Source organism: Erpetoichthys calabaricus, chromosome 6 (genome assembly GCF_900747795.2).
Source record: "Erpetoichthys calabaricus chromosome 6, fErpCal1.3, whole genome shotgun sequence".
Lineage (NCBI taxonomy): Eukaryota > Metazoa > Chordata > Cladistia > Polypteriformes > Polypteridae > Erpetoichthys > Erpetoichthys calabaricus.
Genome location: NC_041399.2, coordinates 54,935,216 through 54,954,979, shown reverse-complemented (window position 1 = coordinate 54,954,979; position 19,764 = coordinate 54,935,216). Strand labels below are relative to the sequence as shown.

Sequence of the window (19,764 nt, the reverse complement as noted above, 5' to 3'; positions counted from 1 at the left end):
CATGTTCATTATGCCACATATATCCTTCCTCCCATCATTCAGCGAGTTTAAAAAGTATGTTAACAGTTAGGAAGAGATTTGCTAGGCTTGGACAACTGCAATTGTAGGATGTGTAATAAAATTATAGCTGCAGATTACATTACTCTTTTCAGACAGCTGCAGGGCATACAGAGAGAGGAAGAGGCAGAGAGTCATATTTAGCATTGTTTCTGAGATCTCTAGATTAAGTGACCAAAACAGCTTCAATCATTCACATGCCTAGAGGGCCACATGTGTCAATTTTATATTCGCTGAACCGGATTCCTCACTGTGGTTCTACAAGCAACTGAATCATGGGATGTAGTTAGTTTTTCATACATGGTTTTTAAATATTAGCTTATTTTTTATGAAATAAATAATGACAAAGTGAAATCCATTATGTGTTGTTTAAATTTAAATTCAAGTTAATTATTGTCATGTTTGCACAGAAAAATCAATTTTTTTGTCTTGCATGTCCCCCACAGACTAGTGAAAAAAGAATACCAAGGCAGACTAAGAATATGGACAGTGAACACAACAAATATTAAAAGCACAACAATTATTACAATTGTGAGTCTAAGTGGCTGCTAAGTATTTTGTTAGTTGGAGTGCTGTTAGTGTTTTTCAACTAATTTTCAAATGTTTTTTATTTGGGACATATTGATGATAAGATAATTGTCATTTATATACTGATGTATAACACTTTAGAATCTGAAACATGCATGTTTAGCCAAAATGCACAGGGTGTATCCTATAACTTCTATGCAATAAAACCGTTGCATGTGGGCAGCTTTATAAAAACACTCAAATTATTTAAGCCACAACAGGCAAAAGAAACAGGGTGTTGGATGCCGAACTCTAATTTATTATTTTAAACATGTTCTATGTAAAATATCTAATTCAACAGAAATACAATGTAACTATAATGCAATTAAATGTTTGCAAGGAAGGTTCCCTACCTGAACTCAGCATTTTACTAAGACTTTATTTTTATTATTACTATAGTACATTCTCAAGTGTACTTAATCCAATTCAATCTTGGACAGGGATTAAGTTAATTACCAGCCATTATTATTATTATTATTATCTCTTACCTGTTTCCGCATTACATCAGTGGCCTGCATGATGCACCGTGGTGGAAGCCCGTGACTTCTGGCAAGGAGAATCGCCTGCTCCAAAGTGACACTTAGAGTACAGCTACAAATAAGAATAGGAATAATAAGTAATGTATATAGCAATAATAAAGTAAAGATCAATAAAATATTTCAAAAGTACATGCATATACTCTTAATAAAATTCTAACATCAATCTCCTGAGTTTCATATATATCTCATCTGGGAAGAATTAAATCCATTTAGTATGTAAGTATTGATTTTTTGCTCAGAAAGGTTAACATAAAAATCAATTTTACAACAGTGATGGTTAGGAAAATGCATTCAAATTAGTTGACATTACTATAAACAAATAGCAAAAAAAAAAAAAAAACCACAAAAATATAAAGACGTGTGCTGTAGTGCTACATTAATCTTCTGTTCCAGGAATATTTATAATATTTGTAATTTATTTATCAAACAAGTGTGCAGGTCAAAAAGGAAATGCAGGATATAATGGTGCTCCAAATATTTTAAAGTATCAGCATATCCAACCTTTAAGTAGTACAGAAATAATCTGAGCAGAAACATAGGCCAAGTGATCAAAATTTTGTTTATGTTCTGATGGCTTGTACAGAACACTTTAGCTTTAGTACCGATGGTACTTATTGTGAAAAGAGCTACACAGATTAAAGATCACTTGCTTGCCTGATTGATTTCTCAGAATTTAATGGAACTTAATTAATTTTTTTCCCTTAAACAGCAAAGGGTGGCTTAAAATGGTTTAAAGTATGAGTTTGTTTAATGTCTCGAGCAGCTAAAGAAGACCCTTCAGCCAAAGTGACATATATGTTTTCAGACTCACTTAATTAAATGAATGGTCTAGGGAAAGGGGGCTAAACACCACAGTACCGGGACATGAGGTGGGAAACAACCCCAGAGAGGGCACCTCACTTTGCAGGGCACCCACACCCACACGCATGCAAACCGGTGTCAATTTAGAGTTGGCAGTAACTCTAGTCTGCACATTTTTGATGATGAGGGAGAACACTGGAGGAAAATTCACACAGACAGAGGAAGTATTTACAAACACAACACAGACAAGAAGAATCAAACCCTGCATGGACATGTGAAGCCATTATGTCACCTGTACTGTTAATTCATTAATGAGTTTTTCTGAGGGAGTATCCAGTCCAGCTACTATCAACAACAATGAGACTTACAGTTGAGGAAGGAAACCTGTTTGACATGAGGGCTGAAGAGTGGGCAGATACAAGATGTGTGGACAGAGGTGAGTGAGAAGAAGAGCACCACTGACATGATGGTGTACTACACCCAAGTTTTTCATTCATATTTTTATTATAGGCAAGGCCTTCTTCAATTTCCCCAAAATCCTGTCAAATTTACGCCAAGCACCTCTATATATATAGTTGCACCACATCCATGGTTAACGTCAGCCTTGACTTTCTGCAATGTTATGATTGACTTAAATTATAGCAGTGTTGAAACAATTAGGACTAAACTGACATATTAGTTTTATGCATGTAAACTACAAGAAAAAGTAAGAATGGGTTTGACTGCACGTTTCCCATATTTAGAGTAATTGTGTTTAGGACAGACTTAAGCTTGACATAAATTAATTACTATTTACTTGATAACTGTGTTTGGGACACAAACTGACATAATCACTCATCAATATCAATAAAATATATTATCTTCCTCAGTATTTTTGCAGATCATTTTGGTTTCTTTAATTCATTTGAAGCTATCTCAAATTGCACTTTTTGGACTGCCTCCTACACAGCACATACATATGTTTACACCACTAAAGCATATTAAACTGATTTATTTTCAGTTGTTGCAAAACTTAGAGAGAGCTTTTACTTGTCCATTCATTTAATGATATGTGAGTTTTTTTTCCTTGCTTTCATTTTTATGGTTACAATATCTGGTTAACTGAGCTGGTAGGATCTACAGTAAATCAGCAGGAGAACAAGTTGGAGTTGCAGCATGGTTCACACAAGCCACTGATGTGAAGGTGGTTTTACTGCGGTGTGTGCAGTTCTGCTGGTATTACAATAACATGTATGGGGCATCTGTTTTTGCCATAAAGAGCAGTTATCAGGAGAGTAAAAGAGAAAAATATAGAGTTCAAATTTACAAGATGAAATAACTCCACTCAAGGTAAAGTTGAAACAGTAAGTTAATCAGTAATGGTGATTACACAGACTGTTTCTCTGATTTAAGACTGATGGTTCACAATTTGCCAATGCTTTTATATGGTTGTTTTCTAAATTTAAAGCGTGTAGAGCACACTCTATTTTCTCAACAAAAATACAACTTTTCTGATAGGTTTCCTTGAGGAATAAGGGTACAAAATTTCAATGAATCAAATTGATTGGTATGGACAGACAAAGAGACAGACGTGACTATAATAGTAGATGCTTTTTGCATTTTATGCACATTCACTTAATAATTCACATACTTTGTCTTGGCAAATAAAGAGGAAGAACTGAACATATTTGCTCAGAGTATGGGCTATTCTTAATGCTGCCATGCTCTTCATCTTACTTCATCAACATTTTCACATTCTTTGCAAATAACAAATAAAGAATTCACATACCCAGCTGTGGTTTTTATTTATTTGTATTGTACCACGTTATTTTGGAAAGCAAATCTTACAGTTCAGGACATGGATTGTTCTTATGTGATAAAATGAAATTAGATGCTTTGCAAGCTTATTCATATATGGGTTTTTAATCACTTGTCTATGTTATCTTTTAAAATTGAAGATCCCATTCCTTCTTCATGTTTTTATTTTACTGGGTACCAATAAATTATTCCTTGATACTATTAAAAATACCGTATCTGTTTGGTAACATTGCTACTCAGATCGCTACTTATTATCTTCAAGGTGAAAGCTCCTAGAACAGCTCACCCTTTGGCACTGGTACATCCAAAACATATTTTTAATTTTATTCATTTGGAGCTGATTTCAGCCTATGCTATAAATATTCAGACATCTGCTAAAGAGGTTTGAGAGACAGGTCCAAGAAAGATTTCATCTGTTTGATGAAATACACAATTAGGACAAACAAGATCATTTCTCATATAACCTACAACTGTTTTAAGGTTACTTTTTTAAACCACCTTCTATCTCTGTTTTCTTTGTCTTCTTGTAGCTTGTAGGTGTGGTTGGATGGTTGCATTTGCAGTTGTGGAATTCTAGTGGTTTAGGAATTTTATGCTGCTTATACTTCTTAAATTGACAAGATGAGTAGTACTTTTCCTTGATATTATGCACATTTACTTGTTATTGTTTAAATCATCATAATAAAAATATAATCACAATATATTAATAAATATAAATTATAAAGGAACTCACAAACATGGAAAAGAAGAGAAAGATTAATTAGGATCTAAAAAGATCTAGTATATTAGTATATTTGTAATAGACCAAAGCATTCTCAAACATGTTTAATCTAATGCAGGGTCAAAATCTACCCTGGCAGCTGGCACTGGGAACAGCAGGATCCAACCTTGGATTTTACATTTCTGTTATTCACATTGTTAATTGTACTGTAATTCTCATTATTTAGACAAACATTCATATTATCATCTTGTAAAGCAAATTTTATTTCAATAATTTAGTGAACAGATCAGTTATGCCAATAAAACACATCAAATGCTTGTCAATATTTATTTCATAGATTGGATGGACTTATGTAAATCACAGTTCAATTTTGGCCATTTAAGTTTGGGCTAAACTCATTATCACATTTTATTTGCACTGCTGTAACAGTTTCCTCCGTATGTGAGCTTTTGTCAAAATGTGAAGGTTTTCAATTAAGATGTGGATTTGTACTTTGTGACCTGCTAGGAAAACTGGGTTAGAAATGGAACAGATTTATATCTGCTAATTTTGTAAATAAAAAAGTACTAGGGTGTTGTACCGTGTTAGCCATTATGAATGTAGAGAAAAGCCAAGCAAAATGACACCTTTTATTGGCTAACTAGAAAGATTACAATATGCAAGCTTTCGAGGCAACTCAGGCCCCTTCTTCAGGCAGAAAGCTTGCATATTGCATATTGTAATCTTTCTAGTTAGCCAATAAAAGGTGTCATTTTGCTTGGCTTTTCTCTACGTAAATAAAAAAGTAATTTAAAAAAAGCATTCATGTTAATGCAAGCTGTCTAGTCTCTGTACAGTTTTGTTTGCAATGTTTTTAGTTTTAATTTTAAGATAAACTACTGCTGCAGCATTGGTTTGCTTTGTAACATTTATTTACTATATATTGCAATGGGCATTTCTGCTGTGGTAGCAATGCTGTCATTTTAAAGAGTGACAAGACTGACTGTGGGATATAACAGCACCCTGGTGCTCACTAAGATTAATAACTAAATGGAACACATCCTTGCTCTTCTTATGGAAAAAATGAATCAGCAAAATATGTTGTACTTACTTTATTGCTTGTGTATGTATAAATTCGTATATGTTCACCTGTGCAGCAAAAAATTATTTACTGTCTGTGCATTACATTTAAGAGGCAACTGCTTTCTCAAGCATTCTAATGCCATTTCTGCTATTTCAGTCCTGTGCCTGGGGACTGAGAACCATGTCAGCAAATTTAGACTTTGCTGTGGTAATACACTTGGCTTTATTAAGTTAAAAGCTATAATAAGAATTGGTTTCCATATTAATATTTATTTTTAATTTACCAAAAAAAGTAACAAGAATTTCTTTCTTCATTCTGGTGATTTCAGTTCCAGGGCATGGGATCAAATTCTAGCTTGCTCACTGTTATTGAAGTGGTCTAAATGGAGGGGTCTGGTATAAGTGAGAGTGAGGTTTGTGCCTGTATATATGTGAGTCCTTGTGATGAACTTGTTCCTCTTCTATTGTTGGTCCCTCTTATGTCCCTGGGATAAGCTCTGCTTTTCCACAATCCTGAAATAGAATAAGCAGCTTCAAAAACAGGATTGATATGTATTTTTTTTCTTAAACTCAGATATTAAAAACTATTAGATATCAGTTGTGAAGAGTTTTTATATTACCAAATTTTTTTTTATACCTATTTATTTTATTGGGTATACCTAAATAGGTTTGATCATGGATGAACAGGATACATTTTTATTTAAACAAATGTATTTCTTATCTGGGTTCAAATTCCAAACCCAACCATGATCTTCTTCAAAGACATGTATGTTAGAATAACGGGATACTCCTGTTAGATTTTCCTGTCAGACTGAGCGTTGATGTGTGCGTAAAGCGTGAATGGGCCTTGCTAAACACTGGCTGCCATGGGTTGGTTTTTGCCTAGAATCTAATTGGACCCGACCCATATTACCCTGAAATGAACTGAATGGGTTTGAGAATGTTGCTTATTTTTCCTCCATCTATCTTATCAATATATTTTCTGACATGTTTAATGACTCTATGAAACAATAGTAAATTTAATTTATTTACAGTAATACTGTATATTATAGCACCAGTGTTGAGTGCCACAATGGATCCTCTGCTCTTTACAAGGCTAATTTAGGTGGCTCCCTAACCTTAAAAGGACTTCTTGCCATTGCTGTATTAGACAGAATTTTGTTTGTGACATTGCAGGCTTGCCGTTTTTATGGGTACCCTGCCAAAGGCTGTGAAGCACAGTTTTTCCTCGGCCCCTGATTCACATGGCTTACCTAGGGTCAGTGACAACTCAATGTACCAAATTTTTTCCCAGCTTCATGAGCTGGAAACTACACTGGCAACTGTGCACCCTGACCATTTGTCCCAATATGTTCAGGCAATGAGCCCCAGCCATCCACTCAGGATGAACTTAATGATTTAGTAGAAGATCAAGACCTTACCAAAGATGCTACACATCTCAATTAAAACATAAAAATGTATTATATCCAGACAAAACTTTCTGTTGGTACCGAAATAGAAAAGCTTGCTGCATATTTAAAGAAAGATGGATCCTTAATTTACTGCAATGAAGAAATTGTGCAGACACTTGACAGAAATTACAATGCAGATGAATGGAGACTATTTATATACTCATCTATCCATCCATCCATCCATTTTCCAACCCGCTGAATCCGAACACAGGGTCACGGGGGTCTGCTGGAGCCAATCCCAGCCAACACAGGGCACAAGGTAGGAACCAATCCTGGGCAGGGTGCCAACCCACTGCAGGACACACACACAAACACACCCACACACCAAGCAAACACTAGGGCCAACTTAGAATCGCCAATCCACCTAACCTGCATGTCTTTGGACTGTGGGAGGAAACCCACGCAGACACGGGGAGAACATGCAAACTCCACGCAGAGAGGGCCCGGGAAGTGAACCCAGGTCCCTAGGTCTCCCAACTGCGAGGCAGCAGCGCTACCCACTGCGCTGCCCATATACTCATCTAAAAGAAGCCTAAAAGAAGTGCTTCTTCATAACAGCAATAAACAAACATGAATGCCTGTTGCTCATTCTGTACTTTCAAAAGGAACTTACGAGAACTTTGAAAATCTTCTTGGAAAAAATCAACTACAATGAGCACTTTTGGCTCATATGTGGGGATCTGAAAGTTCTCTGTGTCTTACTGGGTCAGCAGCCATGTCATGCCCAATTCACTTTTTTTCTCTGTGTGTGGGACAACAGAACCAAGAATTTACATTGGGTCCAGAGGGAAAGGCCAAAATTTAAAAAAAAAAAGCTACAGCTTAATGGCAACAACAACAACATTTATTTATATAGCACATTTTCATACAAAAAATAGCTCAAAGTGCTTTACATAATGAAGAGAAGAAAAATAAAAGACAAAATAAGAAATTAAAATAAGACAACATTAGTTAACATAGAAAGGAGTAAGGTCCGATGGCCAGGGTGGACAGAAAAAACAAAAAAAAACTCCAGAAGGCTGGAGAAAAAAATAAAATCTGTAGGGGTTCCAGGCCACGAGACCACCCAGTCCCCTTTGGGCATTCTACCTAATATACCTAACTTGGGGGATCCAGATAAAGTTCTGCTACCACCGTTTCATATTAAGCTAGGATTAATAAAGCAATTTGTCAATTTCCTATCAAAAGATGAAGCCTGTTTTATGTATTTGTGCACAATGTTTCTGAATTTGTTTTAGGCTAAATTGTGAGGGGGCATTTTTGTTGGATCTGGTATTAGAAAACTGATTTCTGATGCAGAATTTGATGGTGTAATGAATAACCTACATCGAACTGGTTATCATTCAAAGAAGTAATTTCTAAGTTTTCAAATAATAATAAAGATCCAAATTATAAAGAATGTGTGAAAAATTTATTAGTAAAGAATCGGGTTCCAACATAAGCCTCAAAGTTCACTTTTTGGATTCACATTTGGAGTTTTTCTCTAAAAGTCTTGGAGGGGTGAATGTAGAGCAGGAAGAAAAATTCCATCAGGATATCAAGGACATGGAAAGAAGGTAGCAAAGATATTGGGATGTCAGTTTGATGGCAGACTACTGCTGGATGATCCATAGAGACGTGCCAGAAAAAGTGTACAAGCAACAGGCCACCAAAGTTTTGGATAAAAGAAACTAAGAAGTGGCAAAAACCAGAGAAGTTACATGTAAACCAATGAATACATATTGTTGTTTTCTTTACATACAGTATATATTTAATATTGGACTGACTAAACATTTTCATGTTAAATTGATTTAGAACATTAAGCAGGTAACTTGTTAAATTTTAATTGCACTTTTAAATGTTTGTTCTTAAATGTGATGTGATGAAAACATTCTATTATAGTTTTCATTGTGACCATGAATGCTGAGAATACTCTGAGAGAACTTTTTGGAACTACAGACTGGGATATCCTGCAGGGATCTCATAATGAGAACATTGAGGAAGTTGTTGACTGCACTACTGACTACATCAACTTCTGTATGGACATTGTAGTTCCTGTAAGAACAGTACGCTGCTATGCTAACAACAAGCCATGGATTACAAGTAACATCAAGGGCCTTTTGAATCAGAAGAAAAGGGCTTTTAAAGACGGTGATCAGCATGAGCTCAAGCGCGTGCAGAAGGAACTCCGAGTCCAACTCAGGGCGGCGAAGGAGCAGTACAGGAGAAAGCTGGAGCAGAAGTTGCAGAATAACAGCATGAAGGAAGTGTGGGATGGGATGAAGATCATCACTGGCTGCAGCTCGAAGCGGGGTACCACCATTGAGAGAGACGTGAAGAGAGCAAACCAAATGAACAACTTTTTTAACAGGTTTGACCACCCTAACCCACTCTCACTCTCACCTCGGAGTACTGCACCCTCCACACATCCTTCTGCTGATACCAGCATAGGAAAAACATCCCCACCCATAATAACAACAGCGCAAGTGAGCATAGAGCTGAGGAGACTTCGTGCCAGCAAAGCAGCGGGTCCAGATGGAGTATCGCCACGACTGCTGAAGGTCTGTGCATCGGAGCTGGGGGGTCCTCTACAGCGCATCTTCAACCTGAGCCTGGAACAGGGGAGAGTCCCGAGGCTTTGGAAAACATCTTGTATCACCCCAGTCCCAAAGGTATCACGTCCTAGTGAGCTGAATGACTTTCGGCCTGTTGCTCTGACATCACATGTGATGAAGACCATGGAGAGGCTGCTGCTTCACCACCTTAGGCCACAGGTTCAACACGCCCTTGACCCTCTGCAGTTTGCATATCAGGAGAAGGTGGGAGCGGAAGATGCCATCATCTATATGCTACACCGATCCCTCTCTCACTTGGACAGAGGCAGTGGTGCTGTAAGAATTATGTTTCTAGACTTCTCTAGCGCCTTCAACACAATCCAACCTCTGCTCCTTAGGGACAAGCTGACAGAGATGGGATTAGATTCATACCTAGTGGCATGGATCGTGGACTATCTTAAAGACAGACCTCAGTATGTGCGTCTTGGGAACTGCACGTCTGACATTGTGGTCAGCAACACAGGAGCGTCACAAGGGACTGTACTTTCTCCGGTCCTGTTCAGCCTATATACATCGGACTTCCAATACAACTCGGAGTCCTGCCATGTGCAAAAGTTCGCTGATGACACTGCTATCGTGGGCTGTATCAGGAATGGGCTGGAGGAGGAGTATAGGGACCTAATCAATGACTTTGTTAAATGGTCCGACTCAAACCACCTACACCTGAACACCAGCAAAACCAAGGAGCTGGTGGTGGATTTTAGGAGGCCCAGACCCCTCATAGACCCAGTGATCATCAAAGGTGACTGTGTGCAGATGGTGCAGACCTATAAATATCTGGGAGTGCAGCTGGATGATAAATTAGACTGGACTGCCAATACTGATGCGCTGTGCAAGAAAGGACAAAGCCGGTTATACTTCCTTAGAAGGCTGGCTTCCTTCAACATCTGCAATAAGATGCTGCAGATGTTCTATCAAACAGTTGTGGCGAGCGCCCTCTTCTACGCAGTGGTGTGCTGGGGAGGCAGCATTAAGAGGAAAGACGCCTCACGCCTGGACAAACTGGTGAGGAAGGCAGGCTCTATTGTTGGCATGGAGCTGGACAGTTTAACATCTGTTGCAGAGCGAAGGGCGCTCAGAAGGCTCCTATCAATTATGGAGAATCCACTGCATCCACTTAATAGTATCATCTCCAGACAGAAGAGCAGCTTCAGCGACAGACTGCTGTCACTGTCCTGCTCCACAGACAGATTGAGGAGATCGTTCCTCCCCCAAACTATGCGACTCTTTAATTCCACCAGGGGGGGTAAACGTTAATATTTAACATTATACATAGTTATTGTCTGTTTTTTTTTCACCTGTATTATTATCATTCTTTAATTTAATATTATTTATTGTATCAGTATGCTGCTGCTGAAGAATGTGAATTTCCCATTGGGATTAATAAAGTATCTATCTATCTATCTATCTATCTAAATAAAAAGATCTATTCACAATAAAAGCGATTTTCTAGGAGTTTGATTATGAAGACCTGTGTTATCTGTCATAGTGCAATAGGCCGGCAGTTCATCACAGCACGCAATCATGCACACGTCTCACTTTGATTAGGTTAGAATTGCCAGTCAGCCTAACCCTTGTTCTGTCATACTGAAGTAAAGGGTTTGTGCATTTTATTAATTTTAATTATAAATTACATTTTAAACTATCATAAACCACTTTACAGAGTAATCACTATTCCCATATGAATTGACACATGTAATTACCATATTTTAAGAGGCAATACAATTAATGTAAGCTATATCTAATGAGCTGTATATTACAAAAATAAAGACAGATAATAAAAAAAAACCTCATCAGTATGCAAGAATTGATTAGCTGTGCTAAACAAGCAACTTTGAAACAGAAATTGATGCTTCACTGATCCACAAACATAAGCTGACCTCAATCTTCATAGATTGTTTTATTCACCCAGGCCTGCGGAGGAGCATTTCGTGTCTGCAACAGGCATGGACCAGACTTGGAAACCTTTCATAATCAATAAATGCCATGAGCATACGTGCAAGTGACACGTTTCCCTCTAAATCTACATAAATAAAACTGTAAGCTGTTAGCATATCTGTCTGTCTGTTCGCCATTCACACAAAAACAGCTGTACTGATTTTCATGAAAATTAGTAAGTGTACTACCATTGGTCCAGTTAAAATATTGGATATATAGTGTATCAGGTAGAGCAGCCCAATGTTGAGCTACAGGGACTATAATGCCTATCAAGTAGCAAGAGTGGGCTAGGGCTGACGGGAGGACACCATTATCAGAACGTTCAAAATTTCCCAGCTCAAGTGGGATCTCATCCAAGACTGCAGGTACAGTTATTTGTTCACAATGAATTTAGATAACAGTTTTATCTATTGTTTCTATTTGGATTACAGCTTTTGTGTAAGAGTAAGTCTTTTTGTCTTATTGTGAGCTGTATTTAGCTATGTAGAATTTTAAAAGTTTATTTTCATCTAGATCATTTTCTGAGAAATACACAGGTCCCAAAAAGATGAAAGAGGGATTGGCAACACTGTACAAGCACCCAAAAATCTTTTAAAACTACAAAAACACTCTTTTTTAGTGAGTTTCATACTAGCATGAGAAATGAAGTTTAGCATCAGTTTTACAAAACTGTATGCAAAAGGGAACTTGGCTTTTTAGCTCAGAACTACTCATTATTTTGTGATGTTATATTATAAGCAGGTTTAGAAAACTGAGAGATGGATGGATGGATGTTATATATAACCAACAGAGCAAGATTTAGGCTGCAGGACAAGGACAATGGTTGGTCAAATGTGCAGATATGAATTTTATTTTACTGTGAACATGTGACCATAGCTCTAAAATTAACTATATTTGACACATGAATTTTCATCCAAGTAAAACCTTATATTTTTGGGAAAAAAAACAATGCTATCATACACCTGCATATTGTTACTAAGTGTGATAAAGATAGTCCATAGTGATTTACCGGTCGATCTATGTTCCTACCCTCACCTATGGTCATGAGCTATGGGTAGTGACCGAAAGGACGAGATTGCGAATACAAGCGGCTGAAATGAGTTTCCTCCGCAGGGTGTCTGGGCTCTCCCTTAAAGATAGGGTGAGAAGCTCAGTCATCCGGGAGGGGCTCAGAGTAGAGCCGCTGCTCCTCTGCATCGAGAGGAGTCAGATGAGGTGGCTCGGGCATCTGATCAGGATGCCTCCTGGACGCCTCCCTAGTGAGGTGTTCCGGGCACGTCCAACTGGGAGGAGGCCCCGGGGAAGACCCAGGACACGCTGGAGGGACTATGTCTCCTGGCTGGCCTGGGAACGCCTCGGGATTCTCCCGGAAGAGCTAGAAGAAGTGGCCGGGGAGAGGGAAGTCTGGGCATCTCTGCTCAAGCTGCTGCCCCTGCGACCCGACCTCGGATAAGCGGAAGAGAATGGATGGATGGATGGATGGATAGTGAAAGAGAATGAAATGTGATTTTTAGCACATCCTTGGAAGAAAGCATTAATAATTTTTACTGTTTCTTTATGGTAGACATTTATTTGAGTCCATTTAATGAAGAGGCAGTTATAATTTAAGGATGTGATGCCAATACAGTGTTGTGATTAATAGCAATTTTTAAATTAACACCAAATTAATCAACTTTGAGTAATCTTAGTAAGATTATCGAATACTGCCACTGGTATTGTCTTCTGTAATAACACGAAGACCTGCAGCAATGTTTGTCAACAACAATCCCCCTGACCCTCTCTACTATAGATGCTTTCCGCAGTTCATGGATTCAATTATTAAGGAATCCATCCTGGGATTAAACATTTATTTGTGAAACCACCGTAAACTAGAAAAGTAGTGTTCATGGTTCCAACACAGCAAGGAATAAACACAATTATGGAACCCAATCATGCACAAAAAGAACACTGAGGACAAATATCCTTGTTTTCTTACCTTAAGCCATTACACAAATATACCTGGGCAACACAGGGTATTTTGGCTAATCGATTATAATTCCAAAGTCAAAACAGAAAAACTGACTTTGCAATTTACGCAATGAAAATAAATGAATAAATGAACTGGATTTACTAAATAACTCATTATGTAAACATGAGGTTTACATCGTCTCATATTGTTAATGCACATGCTGCCAGTCTTCAGTCTTCCCTTTCCACATTTGAATTTCAGGGAATACAACACACCATATTTTAGAAAAAAAGCAAAGTATTTGACTTGCAAACATAAATTAAAATTAACAAAAAATAAACCTGAGTCATTCCTTCAAAAATGCATATTTCTGTTAATTAACAAAATCTATTCTGATGGGCTAAACGGTTTGGCAATAATCAAGGACAACTGCCTTCCGTGGTCAATTTCATTATAAACAAGTGGTGAAAATACAAGACAATGACTGATTTCAAAGTCAGAACTGGAGTTTAAGAAATAGGATTTACTGGGGGATTCAGATGTGATCACTGGATGATCACAAATGCTTCATAATTAACAGCAGCTTCACTGTACTATGTTCTATGTTAAAACATGGACCACTATATTTAAATTTAACACAGTAAATGTATATTCAATTTTCCTTTGTGCTGGAGTCTGCAGTCTTACTTTAAGCTCATTTAATACATAAGTAAACTGCCAGGCACTAACTGTTCCTGTTGTATAGTTGAGACAGTTGGCACATGTTGAACAGATAACAACACGGTAAAAAACAAACTGGGATGACACACAACAAGATGTACAGACAATTAAGGAATTATGTAGCAGAATTAAAAAATATATATTATACAAAGCCGAACTACACACCAAAAATTAGAACAATAAAAAGTAACAGATGTCCTGCATTGATTATACAGGGGAATATGAAAATATTTTCTGAACAAATTAGATCTAACGTGGCTCCAGTGAAAATGGTAACAATAAGAAGTTCCACATATATTAAAGGAGTAAGAGAAAAGACAAAGCGTAGGTGAAGTGATTTTAGAACAGCAGTGGGGAAAATAAAATATACAGAGAAGAAAACCTCAGTTTATATTTTTCTGAGGTTTTCACCTGTGATGAAGATAGTAGCATTTCATAGTATCTACAGGTAATAAAGATGAAGTACTAGTAGGACTAAAATCACTGAAAGTAAATACATCTCTAGGCTGGATGACATTTAACAGAGAGTCCAAGCTACTGATTACAAATCTAAATGTGTGTGTATTTTTCAGAAATCACTAAGTGCCACAGAGAAGCCTTAAAGACTGGAATATGGAAGTTTAATTGCCTTTAATTATATTTATAGTAGAATTTGCGAGTCTCAGAAAATATTTAATGTTTTACATGCCTGCTTTTTTTCTTTTATAATCTCTGGTACTGCAATGTGTTCTCTGGTACCAATTTAGAACAGATTTTAAGAAGAACATACGTCTAAAGTGGGTATGTGGACAACACAGTATGCATTTACATTTGGGTAGGTAGTAAAAGTGATCTTACTACCTTACATTTGACTTTGGCAGTGCGCTGAATGTTTATTATATCTTATAAATGTAATAGTATATTGTTTGATTTAATGGAAAAATGATGGTACAAAACAGCTGTCAAATTTGAAAAAGGCAGCATATTGGAAGGAGTAAAAAAACAACAAAATGTAAAAGAAAAAGAAGAACTGAGTTGACAAGCACTAAGACAAAAGCAAAAAAAAATATTTTTACAACATAATCCATCCATTATCCAACCCGCTATATCCTAACTACAGGGTCACGGGGGTCTGCTGGAGCCAATCCCAGCTAACACAGGGCGCAAGGCAGGAAACAAACCCCAGGCAGGGCGCCAGCCCACTGCAGGGCACACACACGCACACCCACACACACAATAGGAACAATTCAGAATCGCCAATGCACCTACAGTAACCTGCATGTCTTTGGACTGTGGGACAACACAATTTAAAATCAAATAAACTTCTCATTTATGTGATATTTAAGGTCAGAGTCAAAGTATTGTGCTGATTTTATCTTTTTTTTTAATCAATTCCTGACAGGAATTAAAAACTAGGTGTTTTTGCACAGTGTAATAGCACAGTTTAAGGCAAACCTATTCAGGAACTCTCTTTCTGACAATGCAATTCTAAAGAAAAACTTGCTGTTATGCACAAGGAAAGGTGTTGTCAGCATGATTTACTGTGCTTGTGGGAAAGCTTAGGTGGGGAAATCGAATAATTAAAATAAAGCACTGGTGCAATTGATATATAAAAGAAAAAACTATGGTAAAGACTGGGATATAACTAACGGGAAAAAAAAAAATTTTTGAACATATTTTTATGCTTAGCTTTTACTGTTTTCAGACTGTTGTCGGGTGATGCTGTAATCTGAGCCAAACGACTAGTATTGTGGAGCTTTGGCCACATAGCATTAGAAGGTGCAGCTTCATAGCTGTAGTATATGTAGCCTCTTAAGGAAGCCTGGTTTTGGCATGGATCTTAAATCTGCTCTTATATTTACACCGTTTATTTGGTCAAGGACTAGTGATTCAAACCACTGCCTTAAATTAAGGTAATATGGGTAATATGTTTTATACATGTGCTATTGTAATGGGTTTTATCTAGCATATGTAATAACCGTTCAGGATGCCAGCCCGTAAAGGTACTAACTTTACTAACTGTATAAAAACTTGACATGTTTTCTGAGCTAAAATTGTGGCCCTCAACATGAGGCTTGAATGAGTCTTACTTGAGACGAAATACATCACAACCTCAACTCTGTAATAGCCTGTCACTGAGCCAGCCTCAAATGGTTTACTTGCAGAGGTTCCCAACCTGTTACGGCTCAGGATGCCCATGAGCCGTCTTAAAAAGTCTGTGGTCCATACAAGGACCAGACCATTCGAACTGTTCTGAAAGAAGCTAATAATTAATTCAATATTAATGAACACAGATCATCTAAGAAAAAAACACATGTACACTTTACGAACATGGAAGGAAATAATTCGCAAAAACTGACTTCTTGATTTTGATATCTCACACATTTAACAGACTGAACAATTTTCATAAATGCAGTGGGGTAGGTTGCTGTAAATATCCACAATAATCATCAAAAAATTGATAAAATATGAGTAGATTTTAACTGAGTCATATCACATTCAACATGTAGATTTTCCAATGAAAAATAAATGCATGAGTACTCAGTGACTGGGCTGGAATTGTTTAACAGAGATGAAATAATGGATGTTGAGTTTCAGAGAGGAAATAAAAATGTTAAGAATTTTAAGTGTGTTAAATTCTTGCCCACATAAGTGGTGGTCAATTAAGGGACTGGCAACAACAACATTTAACATAATATAACATAAATAAGCATATAGTGGCTGAAGGGCAGATTCCTGTCGGAAAATGCTCTCCTGTTGTTCGAGGACCAATTGTCAGTCACCCACTGCTGCCACTAGTGAGCCACCAAAAGCCAATGTGTAAAACCCCAGTGGACCAGCAGTGGCAGCCGCTAGCAAACCCCTACTTTGCCTGCTGGACCTTTGCTATTAGGCTCATACAACTGGGGAGAACTTGTGTTTTTCCTGCTGCAAAAGAGATAGTGTCATGTTAGAAGAGAAGACCTGCTAGCAAAATAGTATCATGTGTTAAATGATCTTTTTCTCTTTTGTCTGCTAAACTTAACTATCCCATCTTTTAACTGCCCCCAAAGTTTTGCCAGTTGGAGTGCAAGCAGTGCTACAGATCTTTGTAGCCTTCTGCCTACAATCAGGTGAAAGTAACTGACAGCAAATGTTAACCTGTAGGAAAAGGATCAAATAAGTACATTTTTAAATAAAGCCTGCAATAAATTAATGTAAGATAACTACAAAATAAATGATGAAATTGTATTTCATAATAATTACTTTTATTTAATTATATGTTTTTTCACAATTTAAAGACTCATTTATATATACTTCATAATTGCCATTTTATTTTGCCACAAATGGCATTCCGCAGAAACAATTGTTCTAGAACCTTTTCATAAAATAACAGAATTTAAAAGATTTTTGACTTAGGATGTCTTTAAGATAAGATATTATTTTTGACAATTCAAACTTGACACTTGGTTTGCCTCACATACAGTTTGCTTAGGGTCTTTACTACTCCAGTTACTATAAAAAGTATACCTTGGTACTTCAGGACAGAATGTTTTGCTCATAACAGGTGTGTGTGTGGGGGGGGGGGGGGGGGGGGGGGTTGTAGAGAACATTTTAAGAACATTAAAACCAAATAAAAGTCCTGGACCAGACCATATTAGTGGTAGGCTCTTGAAATCTAGTGCAGAGAAGCAGGACTCATAGAGTGAAAGTCAATGGTTGTCTGTCTGACATGCTGTAATAATCCACAGGGTCCCCTCAGGGCTGTTTTCTTGAACTTCTTTTATATATCCTCTATACAAATGGTTGTCACAGTAAATTTGAAAACAGGTCCATCTTCCATCTGAAGTAGTGTGGTGCTGAGGTGTCACCTGCTGCATGGCTGCACTCAGGTCCTACTCTGGGATCCTGAGTTGGTTTATCACGTGGTGGGTGCGGCAATGCGCTGTATCAGCAATCCCTCCTAACCTCTCTCTCTCTCTCTAAGTGATTGTTAGCCTGCTAAATGAGAATGAACTGGTCCAGTGGTAGAAGATTTTGTTAACTGGTGTGATGAGCCTTTTCTACATCTAAACATTACAAAAACTAATGAAGTTGCAATTGATATCAGAAGAAACAACATTCACTCAAAAGAAACAATCCACAAAGACCAGGCAGTGGAAATTGTAAATAAAATTATAGACTCAAAATTGACTTTTAAAGAATAGAAGCCATCTGCAAAAAGGGAGGGCAGTGCCTAAAGAATCAGAGTCTTTTTAGTGTGAGTCCTTCCATTAGGTCACTCTTGTATAAATCTTGGATTGAAGGTCGTTACTTATATTCTGCTGGCCTGGTTTGGAAATCTTAATTTCAAAAACAAAAGCAGAATAATTCAAATTTTAAAATTGAGTAGTAAAATAACAAGTTTCAATCTCATCGACCTGTTTAACAAGCAAGTACTACAGAAAGCAGAATGCATTCTGTCAGACAGGACTACTCCACTACATTCACAATTTTAGTTGTTACCATCAGGTTGCAGGTTCAAGGTTCCCAGGATGAAAAGCAACCAGTTCAAATATTCTTTCATTTTAACTGCTTCTAAATAATTCAATTTTTAATAAACACCCCCAGGCTTAAATTATAGGATTAACAGGTAGCATTTGTATTAATCCTCAGTCTTGTGTATATGTTGATTTAATTTTAATGTCTAACTAGGGGGTTTCGCCCCCTGCTCACTTCGCTCGCCAACTCCTGTGTTTGGTTTTCCAGATACACACTTTTAAGATTTCTTTTTCTTTGAATTGTTGCTATTTCATCAGTTTCACTTTTATTTCAGAACTTCTTTAAAACAATATCTGGAATCTTTAAAGTCCCAATATGCTGAATCTTTTAAATGAGGTCAGTGAGACATGTGTTTAATGACTTTGTACCACAGGATAGGTTTCTCTGTTTGGAATTTCAGCACAGACAAAACGATCTACATCATCAGCAGTTATTTGTTTTGCAAAGTAACCAATAAATGCATGCGAGGTAAACCCCGCTTTTGAAATTCTGTGACTTAAACTTCAAAGCCTTACAATATTAACATACTTCAAACATATCACCTACAGTGGTGTGAAAAACTATTTGCCCCCTTCCTGATTTCTTATTCTTTTGCATGTTTGTCACATAAAATGTTTCTGATCATCAAACACATTTAACCATTAGTCAAATATAACACAAGTAAACACAAAATGCAGTTTTTAAATGATGGTTTTTATTATTTAGGGAGAAAAAAAATCCAAACCTACATGGCCCTGTGTGAAAAAGTAATTGCCCCCTTGTTAAAAAATAACCTAACTGTGGTGTATCACACCTGAGTTCAATTTCCGTAGCCACCCCCAGGCCTGATTACTGTCACACCTGTTTCAATCAAGAAATCACTTAAATAGGAGCTGCCTGACACAGAGAAGTAGACCAAAAGCACCTCAAAAGCTAGACATCATGCCAAGATCCAAAGAAATTCAGGAACAAATGAGAACAGAAGTAATTGAGATCTATCAGTCTGGTAAAGGTTATAAAGCCATTTCTAAAGCTTTGGGACTCCAGCGAACCACAGTGAGAGCCATTATCCACAAATGGCAAAAACATG

The 19,764-nt window shown here is 37.2% G+C and overlaps 1 protein-coding gene across 1 annotated transcript in view; it reads right to left on the bottom strand.

Moving 5' to 3' along the window:
* Positions 1 to 19,764, bottom strand: part of prex2 (phosphatidylinositol-3,4,5-trisphosphate-dependent Rac exchange factor 2) — a 547,559-nt gene that overhangs the window by 10,990 nt on the left and 516,805 nt on the right. The window contains 1 exon segment of the mRNA XM_028803602.2: positions 1,113 to 1,215. Coding sequence (XP_028659435.2) covers positions 1,113 to 1,215 — 103 coding nt within the window.